Here is a 26,813-nt window from a genome sequence, read left to right on the forward strand (position 1 = left end):
TCATCCGATCCGGTGCAGGAATTATCATTGTCGCCATCATTGTGATGGGGAAATTTTGTTCGCTGGACCTTTTCGTCGTTTCAATGTCCATCCGATTCCCACTCACTCGACTTTATCTCGTAACAGAGGCGGGCAGCGAGTCGAACATAGGCGAGACGAATAAAAGACGAAATATGTCACTCCTTTCAATTCACAAGAGGGAAAAAAAAAAAGGAGAGACCCTGCTTTTGTGTACCAAAGATTTGCCGTGACAAAGTGGGTCAGTCATGTCCGTCACTGTCTTCGTGTCTCGGGCACGCACTCCTTCCTCGCGCTCGGCTTTCTTGAGAGAGGGAAATTGACAAGGCAAGGAACAGAACATCGATCGACTGTCGGCTAGGCGGACCACCTATCCTAGTCTGCAACATGTGAGGAGCGAAGAAATCAGTTAAATTATCAAGAGCACATGGTGTTTGTCTTCTTTCATTAAATTTTTTTCTGACTTTGCAGGGTTTCAGGCACTTCGACTGCACGAATACTTGAAACGGTCCCCGAAATAATTGCGAGAGTCGATGTAACGGATCCACCTACCAAACCGACGCTTACATTTGTTCACGGTTGAAACATCAACAATCTTCGCGACGATGCCGAATGGGTGGATCCTCGTTGATCCTTAGTTTTACAGTTCCCCTTAGCTAAGCATGCGAAGGTCTTGGATGGACGAACTTCAAAGAGAGTTGGTTTGAAGTTTGAACTTTTACCAATTTGATTTTGCACGGATGCACATGGCTGATTGATTGCTCAATGAAGAAATCGAGACACCTCGAAGGTCGGAACAAATGGACGGACTCCTTTCAACCGTGATCGACTGGTCATGTACCCACCCCCTTACAAATATTTTCTGAAAAGAGAAAGAAAGGTGAAGAAAGATTGGAAATAAAATCGAGAGGGAGAAAAAGACGGCCCATCTGTATAAACGTATGCTTCTACTATACTCCTTATTAGTGCCCCTAACGAATGCCGCTTGAACTTTTAATTTGCAAGATCTCGACCAGTCATTCTACGACCTTTTCTTGCATCTCCTTCACTCTTCTTGCTTCCAAATAAGCTCTTCTTTTTGTACAATGACTTTGGATTTCTAAGCCTACGGCCCTCTGAACAACTTCGATCAAAGCCCTTTGATCACACGGGACCAGATTAACCTTACATATATATCCAACAAAAATCGATGGCTCTAGTAACACGACGCGTTATTCACAATTTAGGCAGGTATTTTCATTAATGGACCGGACTTGCCATGACCCAGATCAAGATACCGAGGTCAATCATAGCCATTTATCATATGATCCTGCCAGACTTAATGATTTTGATTGCACATGTCCAAAGACCACCGTTTATGCAAGTATTTCTATCTAATGACTGTCGCACATGTTCCGTGCCCCACGCAAAGTATCTCAATGCATACCGTTCACAATAGCCAACGCAGCGAAATCATTCAGACAGCTACTGTATGACCAGCTCGATGTCCCAGCAATTTTTCTCCCATATCGATAAACCTGCTCAATCACAGAATCTTGAGATATTTTTTTTTTTTTTTGGGACTACTTGACTACGCTCCCCTAAATGAATGAATATCAACTTCGGCATGATTGAGCAACTTAAAACCACTTTTTAAGCGCTTACTCCCACCGACCTCATGCTGCCATATCCATGTCTTACTGGCCATTTACCAGGTCTTAAATTCAATGCCATCCAATCAAATCACGAGCAACATTCCATTAACCATTCTAGGCAATCCAAACATTCAAGAAATCCGCCCACAAAGTTCTACAGGATCAGCCAGGAGACAATGGCATTCACATGAGCTGGCCATAGCCAATTTTACATTGCAAAGCCGTATGAGGCAACCCTTAAGCTTCAACTCGATTGGAATGGGAACCCATCTGGCATTTACGCTACGATAAATAAAACGCCACCATAAAACAGAATAATCAACTTCTACAAGAACTATCAAATAAGACAGATTCAGAGTTAACTGGCCGAATCAATCCTCAAAAAGACGAACATGGTCATAATTACAGCCATAAAGTTCCTCCATAGAAACAAGTACCACATAACTTTCGATTTGCTGGAAACTTCCTCTCTTGTTCCTTCTCTTTTTCTTCCCACAACCAGAGGGATGCAGGGATGCCAGTGCTGCGAGTGCTGCTGGGGAAAGGAGGTGGAGATGGGACAGGAAAGGGAAGAGGGGAGAGGAAAAGAGAATTTACCTATGGCTTACGAGATGGCGAGCTGCTGCTGCTTGTATCGCTGGAGCTTCTTCCCCTTATGGGCCTGCAAATGTAGAGCTCGGTCATTCTTACGACCATTAAATCAGAGACGCATGCCTACAAGCCACATTTTTAAGCAGAAAATGGGCCCACCACTAGTTCTAAATACCGCAGCTACAGAGGAGCAACATATTGATTCAAAGCAGCACCGGGAAGGCTGCACAACTGTTAACAGCTATACTTCTACCATTGAAGTTCTGAACACCAGCATCCAGAAATCACATTGCACCTAAACTAAGGTTTACTACAAACAACTATAGTTATTGGAATAAACTATGCTCTTACAAGATCTAAATCCTCAAAGATGATCTAGGAAAGAAAAATATAAATACCTTCTAGGGCTGCGACTCGTTATCCGCCGCGGTATCTGTCAGATTTATAACAGACAATGAGAAAAAAAGTCTTTCAATGGCAGCCATTGAAAATGTTACTAGCAGAACACACAAACCTTGCGTGGACTTGGTGAGTCAGAGTACGACGATGACCTGCCACGCCTTGCTTGTGGTGCTCGACCTCTGATAGAATCAAATAGCATGAAATAGTCAGAACATGTAACATCTAAAACCACGCCGAGAAGACAAGCACAAGACACAACCTTAAGACGACAGCACAAACCTGGTGGGCAGGCCATCATACGCAAGTTTTTGTCCAGAAGAAGAAAAAGATACTAGAAAATCATTGCAATATTGTACCTCCTAGGAGAAGGTGATCGAGCAACCCTGCGCACCGGAGAGCGACTACGCCGTCGACTGATTGGAGACCTTCTAGGTGGACTTCTAGCTCGTCTAGGTGGTGAACTGCAACAGTAAAAAAAGTGATAAGATTAAGGGCCCGTCTGGTTCGGCTTTGGGAAAATGCCCTTATGAGAATGCAAATATCCTTGAGATAAGGATGTTTTGACGTTTTCCAAAATGCTACACTGTTTGGTAATTTGTAGTCTCAAATGGCATTGAAATGCAACTTTCGCATAAATACCATTTGGCAAATTTTACATTACAAATGGGCTTTTGCTTTTATTTTATTTTTAAAAAAAAATTGAAAATCAAATCCGGCGGCCGGCCAACTCCAGCAGCCAGATCTGGCCGTCCGGCCGCCTGAGGTCGCAACCTCAGACGGCGCCGTCACCGCCTGGGGGCGCGACCTCACGCGCCTGGAGGCGCAGAGGCCAGATCTGGCCTTCCGGCGGCCAGATCTGGCCTCCTGAGGTCGCGCGGACCCAAGCGGCGCGACCTCAGGCGACGCCGTCACTGCCTGGAGGCGCGACCTCAGGTGCCTGAGGCCAGATCTGGCGACCTGAGGTCGCGCAGACCCAGGCGGCGTCGCCTGGTTCCGCGCAAACTAGGCGACGCCGCCCGGGTCGCGCCACCCCCAGGTGGTGGTCACCGGGGAAGCGCGACCCTCAGGCGGCGGTGGCGGCTGCCGGAGAAGCCCGATGGGGAAGAAGAAGACGCCGTGAAGAAGGAAGACGAAGGTAGAAGATAAATGAACACTAATTTTTGCACTTCTAGAATGCCAAATGCTCAATGCCGCCCCTCCCCAGCTTTCAGCATTCAGCCTTTGGAATGCTCATATTTGGGCAAAGGGGCTTTCAAATATCTTGCCAAACACTCAAAATTTTTCCCAAGGGGCTTTGGGCCCCAAAGCCCCTTGGGAATGCCCAACCAAACACCCCCTAAAACTAAAAAATACACTCAAGAAATGCATGCCACCCTAAATTTGCCTACAGAACTCATTAATCAGCAAAACGGATACAAGCATCCCACTCGATCCATGAAATGAATATGATCAACAGGTCAACAACTAATGAACTAATTAAAGCACTTGCTGTAGGGAAAATTCTCAATATTTATTGAATACCTGATGTACCATCTTTAAGCTAAAGTCATTATTTCATTAAAATGACAAACATTACAGCTCGGCCACTCATATGTTACATGTTAAAAGGACAAAGCTACCTACAGGCTGAATTTTACAATATGCAAAACACATGAGATTATCTTACCGGCGCCTAATAGAAAGGGGCGAACGTCTTCGGATTGGACTAGCCCGAGCTCTACGTGGAGAAATCCTGGTGAGGAGATATTAGTAACATGATTTAGAAATAGAATTACAGCAAGAAAGCACCCAAATAACCAACCTTGGAGGGGACCTATGCCGCCTTGGAGGAGACAAAGGGGAACGAACTCTACCCGGGGATGCAGGCCGCCTTCTTGGAGGTGTCTCACCACGTCGATAGGGGGAGACTCCTCGACGGCGGATGGGCGACTCTCCTCGTCGACGTGGGGAAGAATCTAGCATTCTTCTTGGAGATCCACCTCTACGAGGTCCAGGAGACCTTCGCAGTGGTGGGGAAAGAGCTTTCCGATGAGGAGGAGCTACATAGAAAAGCTTGTAAGCATGCGATGATGCACATGTATCAATAAAACAAGTAAAATTTTGTAACAAAGTCTGGCAGTAAAAACATAGTCTCTTGGAAATTTTGTAACAGAGTCTGGCAGTAAAAACATACAGTCTCTTGGCTGTTTATATCCATCTTTTTCTGCATCAGCACCAACATTATCAGATTTTGAAGCATCTTTCTTCAAAGCTGTTGGAGCAGATTTTGGTGGTGGCGAAACCTTCTGTCTAGGCGGTAATGTAAACTTGGCCCGAACAAAATTTCCATCAATTTGAGCCTACATATAGAGCATTATTTAGCCTCCTTTTCTCAATATATATATTCATGAGGTTCTGATAATCAGGCTATCCATGGTAAGTGAAACTTACTCCATCCATATACAGCTGAGCCTTTTCAGCATCAGCTCTTGTTTTGAACTCGACGTAACCGTATCCTTTTGGAAGATTCACCTGAAACAGGATTGATGTTATCATACGCAATAAGTGTACATTCATGCACAGGCTCCAAACAAATGTGTGAACTCACAGTCCGGTCCATGGCAAGCTCCACATGCACGACTTCACCAAAGTTACCTGGAAGAGAAAAAGGTTAGAATGACAAACTATGATTATAATCCTGACAAAGAAACAAAGCAAATGCCAGTTAATTAGAATCAATGCAATGAAGGACATAACTGCGCAACCAAGAAACTCTGAAAAAGCAAATTAGCAGTCCGAAGACTGCATTTTGGTCATTTACAATCATTAAATACAAAACCTTGGAAACATCCAATCGACAACATAAGTAAAAATATCTCTCCCAAACAAAATATTATCTGCAATTTAAATGGTCCAAAATTGCATGATGAAAATTCCATGAGCAAACACGAAAAAAGCCAAAGTTGAATAAGCATACTGATTTACTACAAGACACCCCTCTAATCAAGTAGAACATGCGCTCAAAGTTCAAGAATTCAATGACGAGCAGAATCATAAGGATAAAAGGCAACAGATGATATGCATTAGAATACAGCTATGAGATCAGAATTTTTCAGGTGCAACGTAATAAATCCCACAATCCGGCATTACTATTTCAATTAAGGAAGTATTTGCAGTGCCAGCAGAAAGCAAACTAAAATACCCTAGCACATGAAAAATAAAAATGTCTTACTGAATATCTCCTTCAGGTGGCCTTCATGAACATTTCTGCTGAGCGAGTCTATGTGAAGAACAAGAGATTCTCGAACAGGAGAAACTTTCCTGCAGTAATGAAATGTTATGCAACAAACAAGATGTAACAGAAAAAGAAGAAAACAAATCAACACACTAACCATATAAATCCTCTATTTTCTCCTCAACCCCATCTAAGGGTGTGTTTATTCGGGGGAAAGCTTATTGATAAAGGAAAATGTTTTCTGGGAAATCATAATCCAGAAGAATGCTTTCTCCTTTTTGATTAGGGAATTCAATGTCCCATCTTTAAGCATGCGAATCTTTTCTTTTTTCAACTGTAAATGGATTTCCGTTGACCGATTGTTTTCAGCAAACTAGATGCATGCGAAAGTCCTGAAAACTAATTCACGAAGAATTCTCTCACTCAAATAAACACATCCTAAATGTTATTATCTTTGCGTGACCTATAGCGAGCTGCTTACAATGTAAATCCTAACTAGTAGGATTTTGATTCAGCTTGTTAAAAACCAAAATCCTCACCTGGGGGGCGGAGAAGCTCTCTTAGGTGGCGGCGGCGGCGGAGGGGAACGGCCTCGCTTGACTACCTCAGGAGAACTGTAGAAAAAGGGGTGGAGTTAGATATGATGAATCAAAAGTCAGCTACGGGACATTCAAGAAGAGAAGCAACCAAGAAACAAGCATGCAATTCACACAGACCTCCCTCACTCACAATCACCAATCCTCCAACCCTAGCTGGAACCTAAAAACTGCACCTTTCCATAGCAACGGCCTCTCTGCTCGGATCTCTGTCCATTCTCAGTATCCTAACGAGCACTAGTATACACTAAGAAGCGGACTTCCTACCCTCTTAACATCTAAAAATTCCACCTTTCCATCCACCAGCTAAGGCCCCCACCAAAATGAAGAAGCCGAATCAAATCCGGCGTCGCGCAAAAAGAAAAAAAGGGCAAGCAGTAGAGGGGGAAAAGGACCTTCGGCGGTGGCGAGGGGGGCTGCGGCTGCGGGAGCTGCGCGAAAGGGAGGAGGAGGAGGTGACCGATCTGGAGCGAGAGCGGGAGGGGGACTTGGACGGGGAACGGGACCTGGAGCTGGAGCGAGAGTCGGAGCCCGAGTAGGAGCGGGATCGGGAGGAGGAACCGGACGGCGAGCCCGACCGCGAAGGGCGGCCTCTGCCGGGTTTCGCCATGGCTTTGGTGGGGTGGAGATCGGGGGGAAGAAGCAGGCGAGCGAAACCCTAGGATAAACCTCCCACCTTCTCTTACGGCCAGAGGACAGAGAACGTGCTTCCCCTTCTCGAAAGACGGGAGGTTAGGAATAGTGAAGGACGAGGCGGAGAAAAGCGAAACGACGGAGTGGGTTTCCTTATTGGAAGAAAAAATATAAAAAACGACCTTTTTCTGATCAATCACCTTGATGGACCTGGTCACGGGCGTGGGGTCTCGGGCCCGGGCGCCATGGGCCTCCAGGCCCAGCCTCAATGAACCCGGGGCCGAGCACTAGGTTTCCAGGCCCAGCCTTTTTAAACTTGAGTTTAGCCTTGATGAACCCCGGCAAACCTGACCCCGACGTGGGATTTGGGAACAAACATTAGGGATCTATGCCCATACATAGAGATTCTAGTCCGGGTATCAATATTTAATCATATTGTGGAAGGTGATTTCCAATTTAAAAAGAAATCATTATCCTGAATTTAAGAATAAATTATTCATTGACCGGGAAAACGTTTTCCATCTACTCATTTTTGTAACTTATCCAAATACCGAAATATAAATATTTTTCACAAAACAAAAGGGAACCGAGGGCTAGAGTTTGGAGAGTTTTCATAATCCAACAAGCCCTTCTACTGGAATGGCCCCAAAAAATAAAGCGGGAAAAGAATTTGGGGGTCAAAGAGAAGTGACCTGACCTAAATGGGTCTCGACTCGGATGAACAAAATCGAGCGCTATTTGGTGACCGTTGGGAAGGGCTCGATCAAGTGCCAGCTTTCAAATACTTGATTTTCTAAGGGGGTTTTCTAAGGAAGAGACAAACAGGGAATAGCATTCTATGTTTTCGTTATTGAGCTTCAAGCGGAATATCATTCTTGTTTGCAAATTAATTTTAAGTGGATTTCCTGGCAACATATATAAATAACCAAGATATATCATTTGTAAAGATTGTTTTATTTAACAATCGCTCGATCTCAGGCGACATCAACTAACAGCCGCCAGCGCCAAATCTAGTTCGCTAGTGACTATAGCCCTTCCCCGGTTGTCTCCTTTTTTAAATTAAAAAAATTAATCTTGGAGAAAATCGGAAATTTAAAGAATTTGTGAAGATAGTTTTGAAAAGGAAAAAATTAATTTCAATGTTAAGCCAAATGTTGAAAGCCTAATACTACCCACTACTAATCCCTACTATAGCATTAGGCTTACCTAACATTGGCTTTTAGCTTTTCTAAAGTCGGAAATATTGAAAGTCCAATACTAACCACTACTAATCCCTACTTGCATTAGGCTTACCTAACATTGGGCTTTCAGCTTTTCTAAAGTAGGCATTTGGCTAAAAGCTCATTTAAAATAATTGCTAAACAGTCTAATATTTTCTCAATTGAGTTCTAGAGGCCGAAAGCCCCTACATCGATATTTTTCAATAAAGAAATGTATTGATGGGGAGAGAGGAAAAGGGAGAGAGAGAGCGGACATTCACGATATAAATCAAGAAATTCTTGTATGGAAGATTGGGTCCTTCTATGCCGTTGATGGTCCCATCCCTACATGCGGATTCCAAATGATCAACGATTCATCTAAACCCCATCAAACCTGGATTTAGGTAAGAATATCCCACATTAACCCCATCAACTACCACTAGGGCTGCTTGAAAACAGTAAACACCTCGTATCCTGAAAGGAATTTAGCTCGTCCTGAGAGGAAAAGAAGAGGTCTAAACAATTGTGTATAAGACTTTCAGTTTCAGACCCTTTCTTTCTTGGAGAAAGGCAAAAAAATGATATGATTTTCTTAAGGTACAACAATTGGTTATAGGAAGCTACTCTGCAAGCAAAATTGCCATTCCCTTCAAAACTCAACACTGCTGCATCCCATCGAAGTCAACTCGATGATGCATCTGAGGCCATGCGCGGAATACCACTTCATCACTTAAGTAGCACTGCTACCAGCATCATTGGTGGCTATAAAGAGAACTATGGGGACAGCCTCATACATTGAAGCGAAATAGCATCACATCTCCTTCTTGGACAACATAATCTTTACCCTCCGATCTCAACTGCAAAAAACAGGGTAACAAAGTTCAAGTAGCTCCGTGTTTTCCTTAAGTAACCTAGCCATCAATATTAAGACACATGCCAAGAAGCAAAGGTAAGTGTCACGTATAAAGTAACAAACTGAAACTAAGCATCATAAATTTGACTTCATCTTAACTACTTATATCTGACATGATCTTCACCATTACACCTTTCTCGTTGAACCATAACTCATAACAGGGGGAAGAAAAAGCTTGCGACACTAGATGTACCCCTACTTATTGCAAAAGATTCACATAGAAAAGTGATTTGAAGCCGTATGTGAAACGAAGACCCCAAATGATAGAATAGCCATAGGAGAAACAAAGATGCCACAGGTAATCAATCAACATGAAATTATAGCCCCAACCCAGAGTCGCACTAAATCAAATTTATCCGTTAAGGGGGACTGCTACATTACTGCTTTCACATCCTATACACAACCTCGACAAATTGAAAGAAGTATCGGGATCTATAATACCTTCATGAGATAGTCATTTTTGTGCACTAGGAACAAGATGAGCAATAAGTACATCATATCCTACTTCAATGCGCTACTTCACATGTTGACTGAAAATGAATTCATCCTATATTGGAGCCAAGAAAGCACATCCAGGCTCATGAAAGTGATTCTAGCAAGAATCAACGGAGCTCTGCTAAATGTCTCACACCACCATGCTGAATTGAATAAAGTTAGAAGAAAGGCAAGCAACTTACTACTCCTTTCTCCCTTGCAGCAGCAAATGATCCAGCAGTAACAAAATCATCATAAGCTACCTGCAGGAAAGTTTGAGACAGGTTATATGTAATTGAAAAATTTGCAAGGTTTCCTGAGAAAAGACAGGTAATTCGTGAAACAACACAGTTCCTACTCCAACAGCAACAACGATCTAAGTCTCATCCAGCTGAGTCATGTTGCCTATTTCAGAGTCCTAATGTCTGTCGGCTTCTGTAGGTTCTATTTCATATTTTAATATTTTAGGTTATCCATAACTTCAATTGGCTCTCCTTGGGAATATCAAAGGTTATGGGGGAGATTGGTATGTCTTGGCTGCAAACTTTTTCCATAAAATCCTGAAACCAGAAGATGCTGTCGGATAAATGGAGACAAAGCACTTTGGTCCTATCTACAAGAAAGAGGCAAGAGATTGAATTATCTTGTGCCTAAAAGTATTTCTTTTTCCCCAATGCATAGTCATCGTAACTTGAAGTGGGGAATGGCACTAGAAAAATCCTGCCTCACCCAAACAGACAACATATTGACAACTTGTCAGCTGGACTAAGGATTTTATAGGGGTGACACTGAAAATTAATCTTACTAATGGTCTGGGATTTGCTTCAGTCATGGTTAATGTTACATAAAAGTCAAACTGTAGTGATTTAATTCTGAATTGATCTTGCTGTCCATTCATAAAGTTATTCTAAGTTCTAAGAGTGACGTTAGTATTTGCCAATGTAGATTCAAAAATGGATTTGTTTGGAGAGACTTAATTCCTCTGGTGGTTGTTTGTCAAGTCTGTCTCTCTACTCTCTAGTCCTAAAACGCTGACCTTGAGATCACCCTTTTCCTTGATTTTGAATTTTGATCTCTATATCTCTCTGCTTAACTTTGCTGAGATTCTTGTATTCTACAATTCTACTCCAGCTATCTAGCACTCCTTAATCTTCCTTTCCTTCAGATAACCATGAATTTTGATCTCTATCCCTTTGCTTAATCTTTGTTGAGATTCTTATATTCTACAGTTCTACTCCAGTTATCTAGTACTCCTTAATTTTTCCTTCCTTCAAATAACTAAGGATTTTTCTCCTTTTCAGTCCATTTTTGCTCACTCCGAAGCACCTATACATTCCTTCTCTAATTTCCTTCCTGGATGATGGCAGGCTTGATCTCATTTCATTCGATGCGGAACTTCAGCATCCTCGGGAGCAAAACATGTTTTTGACAGTCGACTCTCACTCGTTGTTCACTATTAAGTGAGAGATAATAAGCTAAGATCACAAGAAACAAGGAGAGAGATGATCTGATTAATCTATATAATTTCCCCCATGAGCAAAACCAGCCTCTATGATTCAAACTAAGGATTGAGCAAGAAAAGAAGAATCTGCAACTCCCAGCTTTTTGTCCAATTGAGGTGAAGCTACCATGTCATTGCATATTAACAAGTATTCAAAACCATAGATGAAGCTTAAAGGTCCTACAATGTAATGCTTACCGTCTCAGCTCGAATGAATCCTTTTTCAAAGTCTGAGTGGATGACTCCTGCGGCTTGAGGTGCAGTCATTCCTGCATAAATCAGAAGAAAAAGAAGGTAGAGGAAAGGAAGATGGAAGGTGAGACGACTCTTCAACCGTAACAGAGTGCACAAAAATCAAAGGTTAGACAATATCTAACCTGCCAAGATAGTCCACGCCTTTGTTTCCTGTTTTTAAGATCAAATTGGTCTTCATTACAGTGAAGAGTACACAAATTCAATATATGGCATTCCAGAAAAACTTCTCAATTTTGCAGCTTTACCTTCTCACCCGAAGTGAAGTACGTACGCAAACCTAAAAGTCCATACGTTGCTCTTATCAGATTCCCAAGCCCACTTTCACTAACACCAAGAGATATCAGATACTCTGTTCTCTCTTCTGATGGAAGTTCGGTAAGCTCTGCCTCAACCTGCAACAATGTAGAATCTGAATCTAAGCTCTAGGTTGTAGTGGTTAGCACTTAGCAATCGCAAAGACAAAGAACCATCACAAGTTCACTCAATATACAAAGACAGGCACACATATAATTACCTGTGCTGAAATTGTCACTAGTCCAGATTTCAACTCAGATGCAAGATTCATAACCTCCTTCACGTAAGGATTATTTGCAGGTTCAGCTAACTCAGATTCTGCAACATTGGCCACATAAATGACTGGTTTCATTGTAAGCAAGCAAAGATGCTTGATGGCATCGTTTTCAAAATCTGTTAAACTTGCTGATCGTGCAGGTTTTCCATCCAAGAGAGCTTGCTCAATTTTTTCCAAGGCAGACTTCTCTGCATCCTCCTGGGAACACAGTGATGGGCCTTAAGGTGAGTGAGGAGATGAGCCTTGGGCCAAGATTCAATGGCTTTCTTTGTCAGTATACAAGATAAGTAACAATTTTCACCTTAACTTTTGATTGTGAATCCCTTGCTTTGCCTTTTTTCAGTTTCTCAATTCTCTTCTGAATCTGCAATTCTTGTAAGGTAGACTATCAGATCTACAATTTCACAGAATCCGGTCAAATATTGGTGGTACTTGTACCAAATAGATCACCTCTGAACAAAAATAATAAAATTGCATCCTATTTTAGGAAGACTAACGTGAAATAAGAGATCTTAATCACAGATCAGTACAGAGAGAAATAAGTGAGTCTCAGGACTACATCCATGATCACTACTGTCCAAGTGACGTAACAAAGAGATCTTACTACTTCAAGCCCATGAAAAATTGAAATTGATATGCGTACACAAAGATAAAATGAGTGAATTCAACTGAAAGTAGTACGAATTTCCAAAGAAATAGACGAACAGATAAAACAATTAGAATGTTCAGTAAGCTCTCATCGTGTTTTGAGCAGATAAGCTCTAAAAAACAAAAGTTTTCATTACTTTCAAATGGACAGGCAAGTAATGTTGCTTATTGAGAGGAAGTCGATATATTTGATCTCCATCAATATAATCACTTTCATTCCAGTTCAAAGCTACTTCTTCCAAGTTTTTCACTAGTAATTGCTATTACTAAAGTATCCTGCAAAGTAGTCATGTCAACCCTACAATAGAAATGCTACTTCTAAACCTTGCAAAGCAAGTTTCTCCAAGTGGTTGCTTCTATTCGAAGGTTAAATTGCGGAAGCGTTGATTGCCCGATGAATGCCGGGAGACAGATACCGAGGGAAGTGAACAACCGTGAAAACTCAAAATGAGGCAGAACTTTTTTAACATGAATCCCTGATGCAAGCTGAGGAAATCCCAAAGGAAAATGAAAGAAGCACATTCTAAAATCTCTAGTAGAAAAGCCATAGTGTACCTGATCCAGATCAGTAAAAATGAGCTCCAAGTTTATCACATCAATGTCAGACTTTGGATCAACTTTTCCATTCACGTGAACGATGTCATTGTCTTCAAAACATCGTACCACCTGCAAAAACCATACTTATTGACCACTCAAAAGGACACTTTCCTCAATGGTGCTTGAGTAGTTACAGGTTAGATTTTTATTTGAATGATGAGTAACCTTATGTCTGAAGAACCATTGGACTTTAAGGAGGCTTACTATCACATCAATTAACAGACCTGAAGTATGGAGTCCACTTCACGAATATGAGACAGAAACTTATTGCCCAGCCCCTGGAAAATCATGATAAAGAAGAGACTTAACAGGCATCTATGAATAATCCAACCTACCAGAGCAAACCAAGGATAAAACTTAGCAGAATACGGATTCTCAGAAAGCGGGAAAATTGAAACTGTTTTGCCTAGTCAGAAATCTCACCTCCCCTTGACTCGCACCTTTGACGAGACCAGCAATATCCACGAATTCTATAGAAGCTGGGACTGCTCGCTGAGATTTACTGAGGTCAGAGAGGACATGCAGACGGGGATCTGGCACAGCAACGATCCCTACATTGGGCTCTATGGTACAGAATGGAAAATTAGCAGCTTGAGCTTTTCCATTCTCAACCTAAATAGAAGAAACCACCAGAATAACACTAGCATCCAATGTGTCAAGGGTGAGAAGGTGGGTAAAAGAAATATTTACAGGGAAAAAAGAAGGAAAAATGAGGGCAGCATTACTGGGACAGCCTTCCTGATATTAAATTAAAGCGGCTAAGTTCAACTTTGGCTCAATCTGCCAAAGCAAATCTTCCTTTCATGTCCTTCGGTACAATGCCATTCCATTATGCGTCCTCTCAAAAGGAAAGGAAAAGAGAACTTTTTTCCTTCTTCCCTTTCAAAGGTTAAAGGTAGATAGGTAAGTGCAGAAGGTAAGGCAGAGGCACTCCAGTTCCCTAGTTGGAAGATCCGAGCCATGTAACATTTCACCATTCATACAATTGAGATCCCTATAACAATACGCGTTGGCAGCTACGGCTCTAATTCTACCAGTTCTGGCTACGTCTGATTAAAGCATCGAGGTCCAACATATCTTCCAAAGTCCTAGGAAGAGGGGCATTACAAACACTGCCCCCAATCTGATATGTTCCCTCATGGCACGTGGCAGCCCAATATCCCGTAAGTGCAATTTCTCAAAGCACCCAAAACTAGCAAGATACCTCCTCCACATACCCTTCACCACACGGCACGACATTGAAAGAGCAGCAACGTGTACCTAATCTCCTAAAACAACATCGTGTGTAATGAAAGGATGCGGAACCGGATAAGGAAGTCAATCCAACTCGAATGCGGTGCTCCAGCTATGGAAGCAGTGCTGCATAAAACTCGCGAACAAGATCGACCCACGAACGTATACTAACTCAAGCAACGGGGGCACGAGAAGGAGCCAAGAGTGAACTTACAACGGCGTTGAAGAGAGTGGATTTGCCGACGTTGGGGAGGCCGACGATGCCGGCTTTCAGGCTCATGCTCAGCCTGGAGGAACAAGAGAAGCGCCTGCGGGAACCGAGGACGGCGGCCAGGTGAGGGCGGCTCGCGAAGGGAGAGGGGTTGGCGGAGAGGCATGACCTGGTCGGGAGGATGCTCAGGGCAGGGATAAGGTGACCGCGAGCTATCCTCGCCATTTCTGCTGCTTCTAATGCTCGGAGAGAGGGGGAAAGAGGGGGGAGGGAGGAGGAGGCGAGGGAGATTTATCAAAATACGCAGTGTAAATGAATCGTTTTGAGCATTTAAAAGGCTTTACTAAATTCTAATGCCAGCAAAAAATATCGCACAAAAGATTTTAGATTAATTGCCTCCACCAAAGTTCTAGATCTATGATCTTATTATATATTGTCCTGCCTCGTTTTTTGCGTATTAAAGTGGGCTTTTGTGCAAATTTTCTATTGACTCCTCATATATTTTTAATTACTCGGACTGAAGATTTTTTTTTTTTTCGCGAGATTTGTTTTTGTGAATTTATCATGTTAACATTCCAAAATTCGAAATTTACTTTTCTTTTTTGTAAAATTGGTATATAAATACAGTATTGCCTGACCAATAATCCCTTCCATGATAGTTGATCTTGCCTAGTTGTCTTGATTATACAATCTCAATTTTTTTACTTGGCAAGTTGAGGTTTTGTTTTGGGGGATGAAGTATCTAATGGTTAGGTAATACCGCATCATGGGGCAACATGAAAATCCACAATCGTTGCCCATCCATGGCCGAGCCACCCCATCATCGTTGCTTGCGACCATGCTCGTTTGTTGTCATATCCAGAGCCATGGTTAATTATCGAGCCACCTCCTTCACTGTCGTCACTCATGGTCGGGCTTGTCCATGGTTAAGTGACTCCCTTGATCATCGCTTGTGATCAAGCTCATTCGACGCTAGCTCTGGATCTACGGTCCATTGTCAAGCCACCCTCTTCGTTCATTGCTGGATTATGGAAGACAAGGGGACCTAGCATATTGTTTATGAAAATATTCAAATAAAGGTTTGAAATGAATTTTATTTAAAATAAGAACTCAAAGTGTATTCATTTTATTAAATAAGGGTCTGGATTAAAATTTATTAAAAATGAAAATTTAAAGTGGTTATATCGATTTTAAATAAATGCCTAACTTTCCCATTAGTTAAGGGTATTTTCTTTATTTACCTTTTTCAATTTTTTCCTTTTTTCCCTTTTTTTAGGTTTTTTCTTCTTCTTAACTAGTTGGGCATCAGTAGTGCTTGAAGAGGACTAGGCAAAGACCGCCCTCGTTGAAGGAAAAAGAGGAGAAAAAAGAACAGAAGAAAGAAAAAAATAAAAAATGCTCTTTTGACGAAAATGCTCTTTAGCTAACTGGCAATTGGTAAAAGCAGGCATTTATTTTATACTAATATAGGCATTTTAAATCTTTATTTGATACAAAATCTATTTCAAACTCTTATTTGAGAAAAATGAGAGCATTTTATACTTTTATTTGAATTTTTCTCTATTGTTTATGAGTTCAATTTTGATACCGTTAGCATTCAAATTATGGGAAGTGTTAACATCTTTTATTTTTATTTTTATTTTTTACCTGTTTGGGTGAAGCGAATGGGCGAGCTACCACGAAGCAAGTGGCTCGGCCATGAACGGAACGACTGTGAGCCGCTACAACAGCGGAGGGAGTGACTCGGCCATGGATGCGCAGCAGCGATCAGCTTGGACACAGTGCTGGCGACTTCGCCATTGGTTGCGTATGGAGAAGGAAGGAGAGAGAATGAACAAAGGAAGGCGGTTTTAGTTTTTTTTCTTGGCTCGGCACGTCGTGGATACGCATTGATCCGTGACTAGACAGTACACAAAAGCTTGTCATGTCACTGACATGATACTATGCAATCATTGAAATTTTCTCGTTTTGGGACACGAGAGAGAATTATGTTCTGTCTGTAGCAGCCGTCTATGAGGAATAGTAGTCGCTCACTCTGTTGCATTACAGATATTCGATATCTATTGAGAAATTCTTATTTTTTAAAAAATAACCGACATAATTAATTTTTTCTTTGTTGATGGCTCTAGATTGGAAAAGGTTGGTGTGATGTAGTGATGTGGAAGGAGTAGAAATATTATGGCGTGTTTGATAACAATTATGTTCCGAATAATAATTTTTTATTATAAGTGATTTTTTTCGATTATGCTCTCATGAATAATTTTTGAGCAAAAAAATGCGTTTAGTAACTATCCAAGATTTTTATTCTTGAGATAGAAATACATTTGGTAAAATTATTAATTTTGTTGTTTCTTTTAATTTTTTAATACTTTTATGGGAAAATCTCAAACAAAGACCTAAAGTAGAGCCATTTTCTCAAAAAAAAGACCTAAAGTGGATACTATCTCAAATAAGGATGTAAAGTGGCTAACTTACTCTCAATTAAAGACATGAACTTCTAATTTTATTCATAGTTAGAGATACTTTTGTCCAATAACATTGTTGTTTATTTTTTGTCTCTCTCTTTCTTCTTTTTTATTTCTTCATCCTTCTCACTCTCTACATCACCTCCATTATCAACCCCTCCGGCACTCGTTGTGTCATCTCGTTGTATGACCAATATTGGGTTTTTTTAACACGAGCCATTACAACATAGTCTAACTCGTTGAAAGTTTTAAATTTCACTCCTCAAAATGGTTTGTGGACAATTCCACGAAGGCAAAATGAGCTTTCAAATATAAGTTCTTTTTATTCCAACGTTCATCTCAAATTCTGATCTTATAGCCATAATATGAATCTGTATTTGCCAAGACTCAACTTCTTGTCCAACTCCCAAGCTATGCAACTAATCCCTTTGGTGACGTATTTCTCTCACCTCAAGAGTGCATCAAACTCCACTTATTCCGGGCCTTCCGCTAACCAAGCAACTACAATTTTGTATGCTGTTTTCGGTCCTACTTGCCAACAACAGAGTTGAAATGTCCCAGCATCGCCGTATTGTCTTGCTTGACTAACTTATGCCTCTATTCAATTAACACTTGGTGATTAAACAATTTCATGCCAAATAACAATTTTTGTTGCAGGTGGCGACTATTTCAACCTCGACAAGAGTTTGCCTCATCAATTTTAAATTTGGATTTGCCTCTCTTGCGTAAATTTAATCTTTCAAAGATCCCCCTTCCCCTTTGCAATGCCGATGGCCCCTTTTAATAATCTCTAGTATGGAGACACCCACTCACACTCTTGCCATTCTCATAAACACAGTTATTCTCCTTAATCGATACCCTATCTTGAGATTGATCATTAGTCGTATGTGACATCATTAACTGTAGAAACCGTTGTACTGCGTTTCCCTATTGCCGCCATTGATAAGTCCTATTCGAGCTCTCGATCTCATCAACCACTACCCCTGATAGAAAATCCAGCATCGTCGTCTTCAGATGGAGGTCAATCCGAGCTTTAGGCTGAGCACAAGCGAGCCGAGATTTGATGCATCTCGAGGAACTGAGGATTTTAGCATCCGAGAAGGTGGCCAATAGCAAATAACTCCAATCCGACTTCTTGTCACTAGGACCAATTACGTGATGACATGAAGCTCATAAGGTTGCTAGTAGGGACCCTGATTATGGTGTTGAAGGAGGCAATGTAGAGCGAAGGAGGAGGTGTGAGGAAGATGAAGAAAGAAAAAAAATTAAAGAAAAAATGTTCTTGGACAAAACTACCCCAAGTTGTAAATAAGGTTGAAAGTTTGAGTTCTTATTTGAGACAAAATTAGTCACTTTTGGTCATTATTTGATACAATGTCCACTTTGGGTCATTTTTTGAGAAAATGAACCAACTCCAGGCCCTTATTTGAGATTTTCCCTACTTTTATTATTATTATTTTTTTATCTCTCTTCTTCCTCCTTCTTCTCTGTAGCCGGTCACCAACCATGACGAGGTTTGGTGAGCTCGCCGGAGCCTCACCTAACCAAGGCGAACCTTGACCTCACCCAGCCTAGCCAAGGTAAGGCCGAGCCTCCCCCAGCCACAGCAAAGCTCGGGTCGACAAGCCTCGCCGTGGCTCAGTGTTGCCAAGGGTTAGTGACACTTCAGCGAGGTCGCCGGCCCTCGTTTGGCCGATTGTTGGCCATAATAAAGGTCGGCAACCGGCCAAAGGGAAGAAGAAGAAAGAGGAAGAGAATAAGAGAAAAAAAAAGAAAAGAAAAATATGAACTGATTATAGGAATTGTTCTCGAGAACAATAAACAATTTTTTTTCTTCGATTCTATTCCAAATCTACTCACGAGAACAAATAAATTTACCAAACGCATTTTTATTCTTTTTTTATTCCGATGAACGAAAGAACAGAATCAAACATTATTTGGAGTAAAAACAAACAGGCCCTTAGTCAACCCATCTCAACTCACACATTCAAGAGTCGAAACTCATCTCAAATGCCATGTTGAGTATTTAATTCCTACTAAAGTTCAACTAAAATATAAATTGGGAGACGCTCAATTAATTTGCCAGCTTGGCCCTTTCCTATTCAAGCTCGATATTTTCCAATTACAGGATCTATAATATCACTTGTAATTGTTTCACGCGTCCTTGTTTAATCATCGCTGTTTGTTTTAGCTCAGATTTGCATTGATTTCCAGTCGCTTGTCTTTCGATTGCCCTCGTTAATTCCAAAATAGCGATTAAGGAGGGAAGTAAGCTTCCATCCACGTACTCTTTGTCCTATGTTCCCCTAAAGCATAAAGTCAACGGGTCCTTCCCCTTTGCATTTCCGTCGAATCACAAGCAAAAGCATCTCTCATGTCATCGCGCTCAGAAAAGGGAGGAACTTCTGGGAGAAGGAGATCATCCCCATCACCTTTAACTCGGGACTCGATGTACCGACCTTTGTGGGTAAGCACGTCATTATGAATGCTCTCCGTGACTTAATGTGCAAGTCGGGTATCCCGATTAATTTTCTAATTCGAGACGGTCCCCCTCGAGAGGGGTTCACCCTCGCTCGACCCGGTTTGCGCTTTATTTCTAAAAATTATTCACGGAAGCAGTCGTCCGGTCCCGCGGGACATCATCAGAGTTTTGCTGAATCTATAGACCCGATCCCGCGAGCACGGACGAGGTTTCCTCTTTTCTCACTCGATTTAAGGCGTGCGCGAGAAACCCCAAATCCGAAATGCGCATCCTGCTTTGGGAAGAAAAGCGCAGATGCCAACGCGAACGCTCAGATCGAAGCGGACCTCCTTCCTCTTCAATCAGCATCGTCGCTATTCCCGCACGGGCCCGACGTCATCCGCCTCTGATTGGTCGCTCGTCCACGTACACAAAAATACAAACGACCGACCCCCAAAATTATCCAAAAAACCAGTGGATCATCACATCATACGCGAGCATTTCTTTTTTTCCTTTTTCTTTTTTTGGGCCCCCTTTTCATCGGGGCTAAAAGAAATAAAAAAGCGGAGCCCCCGCACCGCCCACCCTCTCTCTTCCACTACTGCGGGCCTAAAACGAGGCCACAAAATCCAGCACAACCAACCCCCAATCGTCGCTCCTCCTCCTCCTCCTCCTCCTCCTCCTCCATCATGAACTCCAATTATATCACTCCCTCTCCCGTCGCCGAGCCACCTCCGGTCTCCTCATCCATAAACTAAACCCATCTCTGTCTCCGCCGCCCTCCGCCGGCGTCGTCTTCGTCGTCGGCTCGTCCTATACACAGCGATAGGGTTTCGGTTTCGTTCTTTCGCTTCTTCTTCTTTTCTTTTTTTTTTTAAATTTTCTTTCTTCCCTTTCGTCCTCTCACTTTCTCACTTACCTGCTGCGGACCTAACTGTCCGGGTTTGCTCGAATTGATTGCTTCTTCTCGGCACCTCTCTCCCGTGCTTCAGTTGAGCTGTACAGATCTTATCGTCTTCTCCATCGCCGTCCGGGCGAGACCCTAGGTATTTCCGAGGGGGTCTGTTGCGTTTTGGCTTAGGTCTTTTGCCTTTTTTTCCGTGGAGCTGTAGATTCGGATTCGGATTCGGATTCGGATTCGGTTTTTTTCCTTCCCTTCCGGCGTAAATTAGGCTCGAAGGAGTTGTAGATAATTAGGTCGCGATGGATGGTTTGGGCGTTGGCGGCGGCGGCGAGAACAGTCGTTTTCAGCTCACCGGCTCCCAGGATCTCAAGCAATTAGGCGACGATTCCGGAGGTTCGGCGATCTCTCTCCTTCTCTCTATTTTCGTGTTTCGTTTCGTTTTGAGATGATTGCGGTTTCCGCAGATCTGCTTTCACTCGTTTGTCGAGGAAGCGTGGTGTTATCGTCTGTTAACTTTTGCTCTTTCCTCGCGCGCTCCTCCTCGTCTTCTTCCATTTGAAGTTCAACTAATGCTGATAAGCTCGAGAATTGTGTGGATGACTATTGATATTCTCTGAAATGTTTTATTGCGAGCAGAGGGAAATCGCAACCTCAAAATTGTTCAGTAGACTGTTTTATTCTTCTTGGCGAGAATTCTGTTTGATGATTTTCTGGTCTCGCATATGATTAGAACAACAATGTTCACATCCTTCTTGAACTTCTGATTACTGATGTATACATTCTCCCGCTATGGCTGATATATGAATTTCCGGAAATCTGTGATTTTCACTGATTTGTCTATGCTAATATGGATGTTCTTGCGAAGCAGGGGACGCTGTGTTCGACGCGTCACAATATGCATTCTTTGGTAATGATGTTCTTCAAGAAGTTGAGTTGGGGGGATTAGGAGATGAAGAGGAGGATTTGCCTCCGGCTGGCTTAGATGAAGAGGAGTTTCTGTATGATAAGGAAGAGGTGACGCGACCCTCTCCTTCTTTCTCATCTTTAGTTTTCTGGTTTAGTTTGTGCATGGAGATGTCCTGATGAATACTGCATGGAGAAATACTGATGACTTGAATTTTCGGGATAGTACCTCAATCACTTGGATTTTATATGAACTGGCTTTGACATATGTCAATTTGAGTGAATCCTTATTTATACATTCATCATTTCCAGAAGTTTTGAGTTCCTTTTCTGTTCTCGTCTTCTTTGATTGCAATATAGGTAGTGCTGGAATATCTTGAACTCTCTATTTCTGCATTGGAGCGTGTATTCGTGAAAAGGTTACTGTTCTACACCATACGGAGATATGACTTATTAATCTGGCAATGGTGCACATATGCAATATGCAGTGTCCTTTTGGCCGTATATCATTGAGATAGTTCGAGAGTATGTGCAGGTTTATCATTATAGAGTATATGCCAAGTAGATTGCTCATATAAATTGATCATTAAAACCAGTAATTTTTGGTTCCACCTTTCTCGTCGATTGCTGAAGTTTTTATGGTTTGAATTGGCTCTGAAAACTTAGTTACAACTACACAACGTACTTATTTCCAAATGCGATTGTGGCTTCTATCAAGGCAGTGTTTCTCATTTCCTGAAGGAAGTTAATTATGCTTTCCTTGCGTTTGATGATGCGATTTGTCTCATGAAGTTGAATTAACAAGTGCAGTTCTGCCTCTTCGTCTTATTATATATAATGATTGAAACGGCGAAATTAGCTCAAGGTCAATTGAAGAACAGTTGCGTTAGACATAAAGCATTTTTTTCATCGTTAATGTGTTCATGAAATGTTTTGACACTAAGCTTTCTAGCTCTTCCTTTGCATGCTCGTTTCATTTTCCGTTCACTTTCGAACATGGTCACCAGAAAGCATTTCTTATGGTGTTCTGATGTTTGCTCAATGTACTTTGGCTATAACAATTTGCTATTGTCTCATGTTTCATGGATGACGGAGATTTCCTCTGTTGCAGGGTGAGGACTTAAGATCTTTATCCGAAATTGACGATCTTGCAAGTACCTTTTCAAAGGTCTGATACTGAGCTTTGGCTTGTCAAAATAAAGAGTTTTACTTATTATAGAATGGTTTCTTAATTGCAATCATAGTAATGGGGAGTATATTATGCTTAAGTTTATGTGCAACGGTTCCATTTTCCTTAAAGAGCTAGTGAACTAGTTGCCAGCATAATGTGCATGTTCTTGAGCTGCCACAGCCTTTGTCATTGGTTGTCTGTGGCAACCCGTGGTTGATGCTTTATGATAGAACTTTTTGGATGGTGTTTTAGGTAGTATTTCGTGAGATGCAGTATTGAGTATGGTGTCGCAGTATTGATCATATGATAGGATGCTTTTAATGGCGTTGTTCCAGCATTAGGGACTTATGATGCTTCTTTGTTGCATTTATACTAAACGATGTGTTCTACTCGCAGATAGACAAGGTGGTCAGTGACCCAAGAGTTGCAGGAGTAATTGGTGAAAGAGGATCTAGGGAAAGTGAGTATGTCACTATTTATATTCACTGCTATCTTATTTCTTTGAAGTATTTGTTTACCTGCTGTAATAATACTTAGAACATTGTTATTCATTTAAATTTGTGTTCATACCTTTTTGCTTTACACCTCTGAGCAAGCTTACTTGTTAAGTTGAAATGTTGTGATGCTTTCCCATCTTTGCTCAAAAGAAAATGAAATTTTAAATAATGGCATTTGTAAATTTGAATACATCTAGTGATTGAATTTGAAGATTGCTTTTGCCAAGCCTGACCAACCTTTCCTGGTTTCTCTACTCTTGGTATGACCTATACTGTTTGCCCCATTCCTAGCTTCAGCTTTCTGATGTTCGTCATCCATAGCAGATTTAACTTCGGCTTCCATAGATTTTTGCATCTCTATGCAACCTTATGTGAAAGCAATTAAGGTGTGCCTATCATCTATTCCAAATTCGACCTGCCATCTGTCGTGTGAGAATGGTCTTAGGTGGCCGCTGTATTATGGCTGACTCACATGTATTCATCATGAATCTTAATTGTGAATCTAGTCTCGAATTTGGTCTCTTGTCCATCTTTTTTGATGTTATAAGTCTGCCTGTAGAGTTTAGGTGTTCCAACTCTTTTCCCGCTAGGAAAGGGTCTCCATTTTTTAATATGGTTGTGACTTAATTCTTACTTCTTCTGGCTGGACTATTTTATAGGTTCTGCCGCTGCTGAGTGGGCACAGGGAGAGGATAACATTAACTGGTTTCATCGCAATGTAGTGGACTCTGATAGCACTTTAGAGGGCAAAAGATGGTCATCACAACCATATTCTTCTGCTCATATTTTAGAGTCAAAGACTCTGTATAGGACATCATCTTACCCAGAGCAGCAGCAGCAGCAGCAGCAGCAGCAGCAGCCGCTGCCGCAGCACCTCCAGTCTCATTATTCAAGCGAACCAATATTAGTGCCAAAATCATCTCACCCTTCATATCCTCCTCCTGGTGGAGTATCACAGCATGCTTCCCCAAATTATCACACAGGCCACCTAAATGTTCCTCATCCGGCTGTTGGAACCCAGATGGCATTATCTGCACCCAACCTTCCTCCTTTTTCTAATTCTCAGGTCCAGTTGACCACCTTGCATCATGGCTCCCAGTTCGCTGGGAATATGCCCCCTGGTTTACCTCTTAGTAGCCGACCCCCAAATCAATGGGCCAATCAGATGAACTTGTACCCTGGAGAGCATCCAGGTCGATTAAATAGTGGGTTACAGCAGCAATTTCCTCATCAAAATGGGTTAATTCCTCAAAAATTACTGCCTCAACCACAACCGCAACCACAATCCCAGCAGCATTGGCTGCACCGTCCAATGCAGCCACCTTTCGGGCATTTGTCAGGGATGCAGTCCCAATTATTTAACCCTCATCTTGGTTCATCTCCACCGTTAATGGGCAAGTTTGATGCGATGTTTGATCTTGCTGATCTAAGTGAGCAAAGACTAAAATTAGCTCATAAAGGTAGACAGGATCCGCGATTCTCTCAGCCGGGATTTGATTTCAATGGCCCGAAGAGTGGTAGTGGGTGGCCAAGATTTAGATCCAAATATATGTCAGCTGATGAGATAGAGAATATCCTCAGGATGCAGCTTGCAGCAACACACAGTAATGATCCGTATGTTGATGATTATTATCATCAGGCTTGTCTTGCTAAAAAGTCTATGGGGGCAAAGTTGAAGCATCATTTCTGCCCTACTAATCTCAGGGAACTCCCTCCTCGAGCCCGCGCGAACACTGAACAACATGCTTTTCTCCAGGTTGACGCTCTGGGGAGAATATCCTTCTCATCAATTCGGAGACCTCGTCCGCTTCTTGAAGTCGATTCGCCTAATTCATCTGGTGCAGCTGGCAATACTGAACAGAAAGTATCTGAGAAGCCCCTGGAGCAGGAACCAATGCTTGCAGCAAGAGTGGCAATTGAGGATGGGCTTTGTCTTCTTCTTGATGTGGATGATATAGACCGATTCCTACAATTCAATCAGGTCCCTGATGGTGGGGGTCAGTTGAGACGGAGGCGGCAGGTCCTACTTGAAGGCCTTGCTGCATCTCTCCAACTGGTCGACCCTCTTGGCAAAAATGGTCATAGTGTTGGGCTTGCTCCAAAGGATGACCTTGTGTTCTTAAGGTTGGTATCTCTTCCTAAGGGTAGGAAACTCCTTGCAAGGTACCTTCAGCTCCTTTCTCCCATTGATGAGCTCATGAGGATAGTTAGCATGGCCATTTTCCGTCATTTAAGATTTTTGTTTGGAGGACTTCCTACTGACCCAGGAGCAGCAGACTCAACAAATAACCTTGCAAGGGTGGTTTCACATTGTGTGCGCGGCATGGATCTTGGTTCACTTAGTGCTTGCCTTGCAGCTGTCGTCTGTTCTTCAGAGCAGCCACCCCTCCGTCCCCTTGGTAGTCCTGCTGGAGATGGTGCGACCCTTATTCTCAAATCAGTTCTTGAGAGGGCAACTGAGCTCCTAACTGATCCTCAAGCTGGCACCAACTATACCATCACTAATCGACAACTATGGCAGGCTTCATTTGATGAGTTTTATGTTCTTCTCACCAAATATTGTGTAAATAAGTACGACAGCATAATACAATCGCTGCTATTGCAAGCCCCAATGACAAGCATGCCTGTAATTGGTGCCGATGCAGCTAAGGCTATTAGTCGGGAAATGCCGGTTGAGCTGCTACGAGCAAGTCTCCCTCACACGGATGAGGACCAGAGGAAGCTGCTGTTGGATTTTGCTCAAAGGTCAATGCCTGTAGTTGGATTAAACAGCCATGAAGGGGGGAATGGTGGTCAAATCAGCTCTGAGTCAGTGTTAAGTTAATAGAGTTACTGCACCAGAGCTCCAACTTACATATGGCTTTAGCGTCGTGGAAAAAGCTGTGTGCATGACATGCATCAAAGGGGTCTATGTTCCCTTGTTTTTACATATTATATAAGTGCATCTCAATAAGCTTGGACAGGAGGGAGCCATGGCAAAGTATGAAGTGGGAGTTGAGGGGCACTCTCATTCCCGGTCGATTTAGTTCCGTTCAAGAACTCGATTTTAGCTTCTTAATTTCTTTTCTCTGGGGAGACTTTGCAGCAGTTTTATGCTTGTACCCAACTTCAGATTTCCTTTCTTCTTTCCGCCCCTTAATTAGGTAGTAGTTTCCAGTTTTTGTCCACTTTAGGAGCGTGTTTTGTTGCTCTGTTTTGAGTTACGGATGTGGGTCCTGAACAGGGGGTTTGGTGTTGTACAGGGCTGGCGTAGAAGGGTATCCCACGCTCCTGTACCTATTATTCCAAGGAGGTGGGACCGGTTTTGGGGGGTTTATATCCTTTTAAACTTCAAGTAGCTAATGGTGGGGTGGGGGTGATATTGATGGTTCGTGGCAGTTTTGTCATAAGGTCAAGTTTAGGATTTACTTCTGAAATAGTCAGTGTTGGTAAGGTCTTCTCTTGATTTTTGCTCGTGTGTAATTCCTACACATATCTTACCTCCACTTTGTTGTGCTGTTAAATCTTTGATTCCTGTACCGTGCAATACTTTGAAGCTTTGGGGATTTATGGCAGTTATATTTCCGCATTTCTTTGACGCATTGTTTGTGACCTCTTTTTTTTTTCCCTTGGTGAGCCATGATGATGTCGTCTTTTCCTCGAAAGTTCTCTTAATGCAGCTCACTGCGTAGGCTGTGAGTGCCAAAGATGGGATGTGGACATCAAAGCAAAATCAAAGAGGG

The 26,813-nt window shown here is 42.2% G+C and overlaps 3 protein-coding genes across 4 annotated transcripts; 1 reads left to right on the forward strand and 2 right to left on the reverse strand.

Annotated features, from left to right (window-relative positions):
- Positions 1 to 1,757: 1,757 nt before the first annotated feature.
- On the reverse strand, positions 1,758 to 7,228 carry LOC104450015 (serine/arginine-rich splicing factor SR45). Of its 2 annotated transcripts, none has more exons than XM_010064400.3 (12): positions 6,851 to 7,228; positions 6,399 to 6,473; positions 5,857 to 5,945; positions 5,233 to 5,279; positions 5,076 to 5,156; positions 4,819 to 4,984; positions 4,447 to 4,684; positions 4,312 to 4,362; positions 3,002 to 3,106; positions 2,758 to 2,824; positions 2,642 to 2,676; positions 1,758 to 2,313 (listed from the first exon to the last, which is right to left on the reverse strand). In XM_010064400.3, exons 1-12 carry the CDS (start codon positions 7,063 to 7,065, stop codon positions 2,250 to 2,252), a joined length of 1,233 nt encoding a protein of 410 aa, XP_010062702.1. In that variant the 5' UTR covers positions 7,066 to 7,228; the 3' UTR covers positions 1,758 to 2,249. The 2 variants fall into 2 exon arrangements, with proteins under 2 accessions (XP_010062702.1, XP_018732115.1); XM_018876570.2 differs by having other exon boundaries at positions 4,312 to 4,377.
- Positions 7,229 to 8,733: 1,505 nt separating this feature from the next.
- LOC104450016 (ribosome-binding ATPase YchF) lies at positions 8,734 to 14,989 on the reverse strand. Its single transcript, XM_010064401.3, has 11 exons — positions 14,694 to 14,989; positions 13,670 to 13,858; positions 13,471 to 13,524; positions 13,205 to 13,315; positions 12,303 to 12,365; positions 11,945 to 12,199; positions 11,676 to 11,822; positions 11,553 to 11,580; positions 11,374 to 11,444; positions 9,878 to 9,937; positions 8,734 to 9,144 (listed from the first exon to the last, which is right to left on the reverse strand). The coding sequence occupies exons 1-11, from the start codon at positions 14,913 to 14,915 to the stop codon at positions 9,076 to 9,078; spliced, it is 1,269 nt and encodes a 422-aa protein (XP_010062703.1). The 5' UTR covers positions 14,916 to 14,989; the 3' UTR covers positions 8,734 to 9,075.
- A 5,252-nt stretch (positions 14,990 to 20,241) lies between these two features.
- On the forward strand, positions 20,242 to 26,668 carry LOC104450018 (protein PAT1 homolog). The gene is made up of 5 exons (XM_010064402.3): positions 20,242 to 20,913; positions 21,389 to 21,534; positions 22,535 to 22,591; positions 22,991 to 23,054; positions 23,751 to 26,668. Exons 1-5 carry the CDS (start codon positions 20,820 to 20,822, stop codon positions 25,913 to 25,915), a joined length of 2,526 nt encoding a protein of 841 aa, XP_010062704.1. The 5' UTR covers positions 20,242 to 20,819; the 3' UTR covers positions 25,916 to 26,668.
- Positions 26,669 to 26,813: the final 145 nt, after the last annotated feature.

This window comes from Eucalyptus grandis, chromosome 6, assembly GCF_016545825.1.
Source record: "Eucalyptus grandis isolate ANBG69807.140 chromosome 6, ASM1654582v1, whole genome shotgun sequence".
In the NCBI taxonomy this organism is placed as follows: domain Eukaryota; kingdom Viridiplantae; phylum Streptophyta; class Magnoliopsida; order Myrtales; family Myrtaceae; genus Eucalyptus; species Eucalyptus grandis.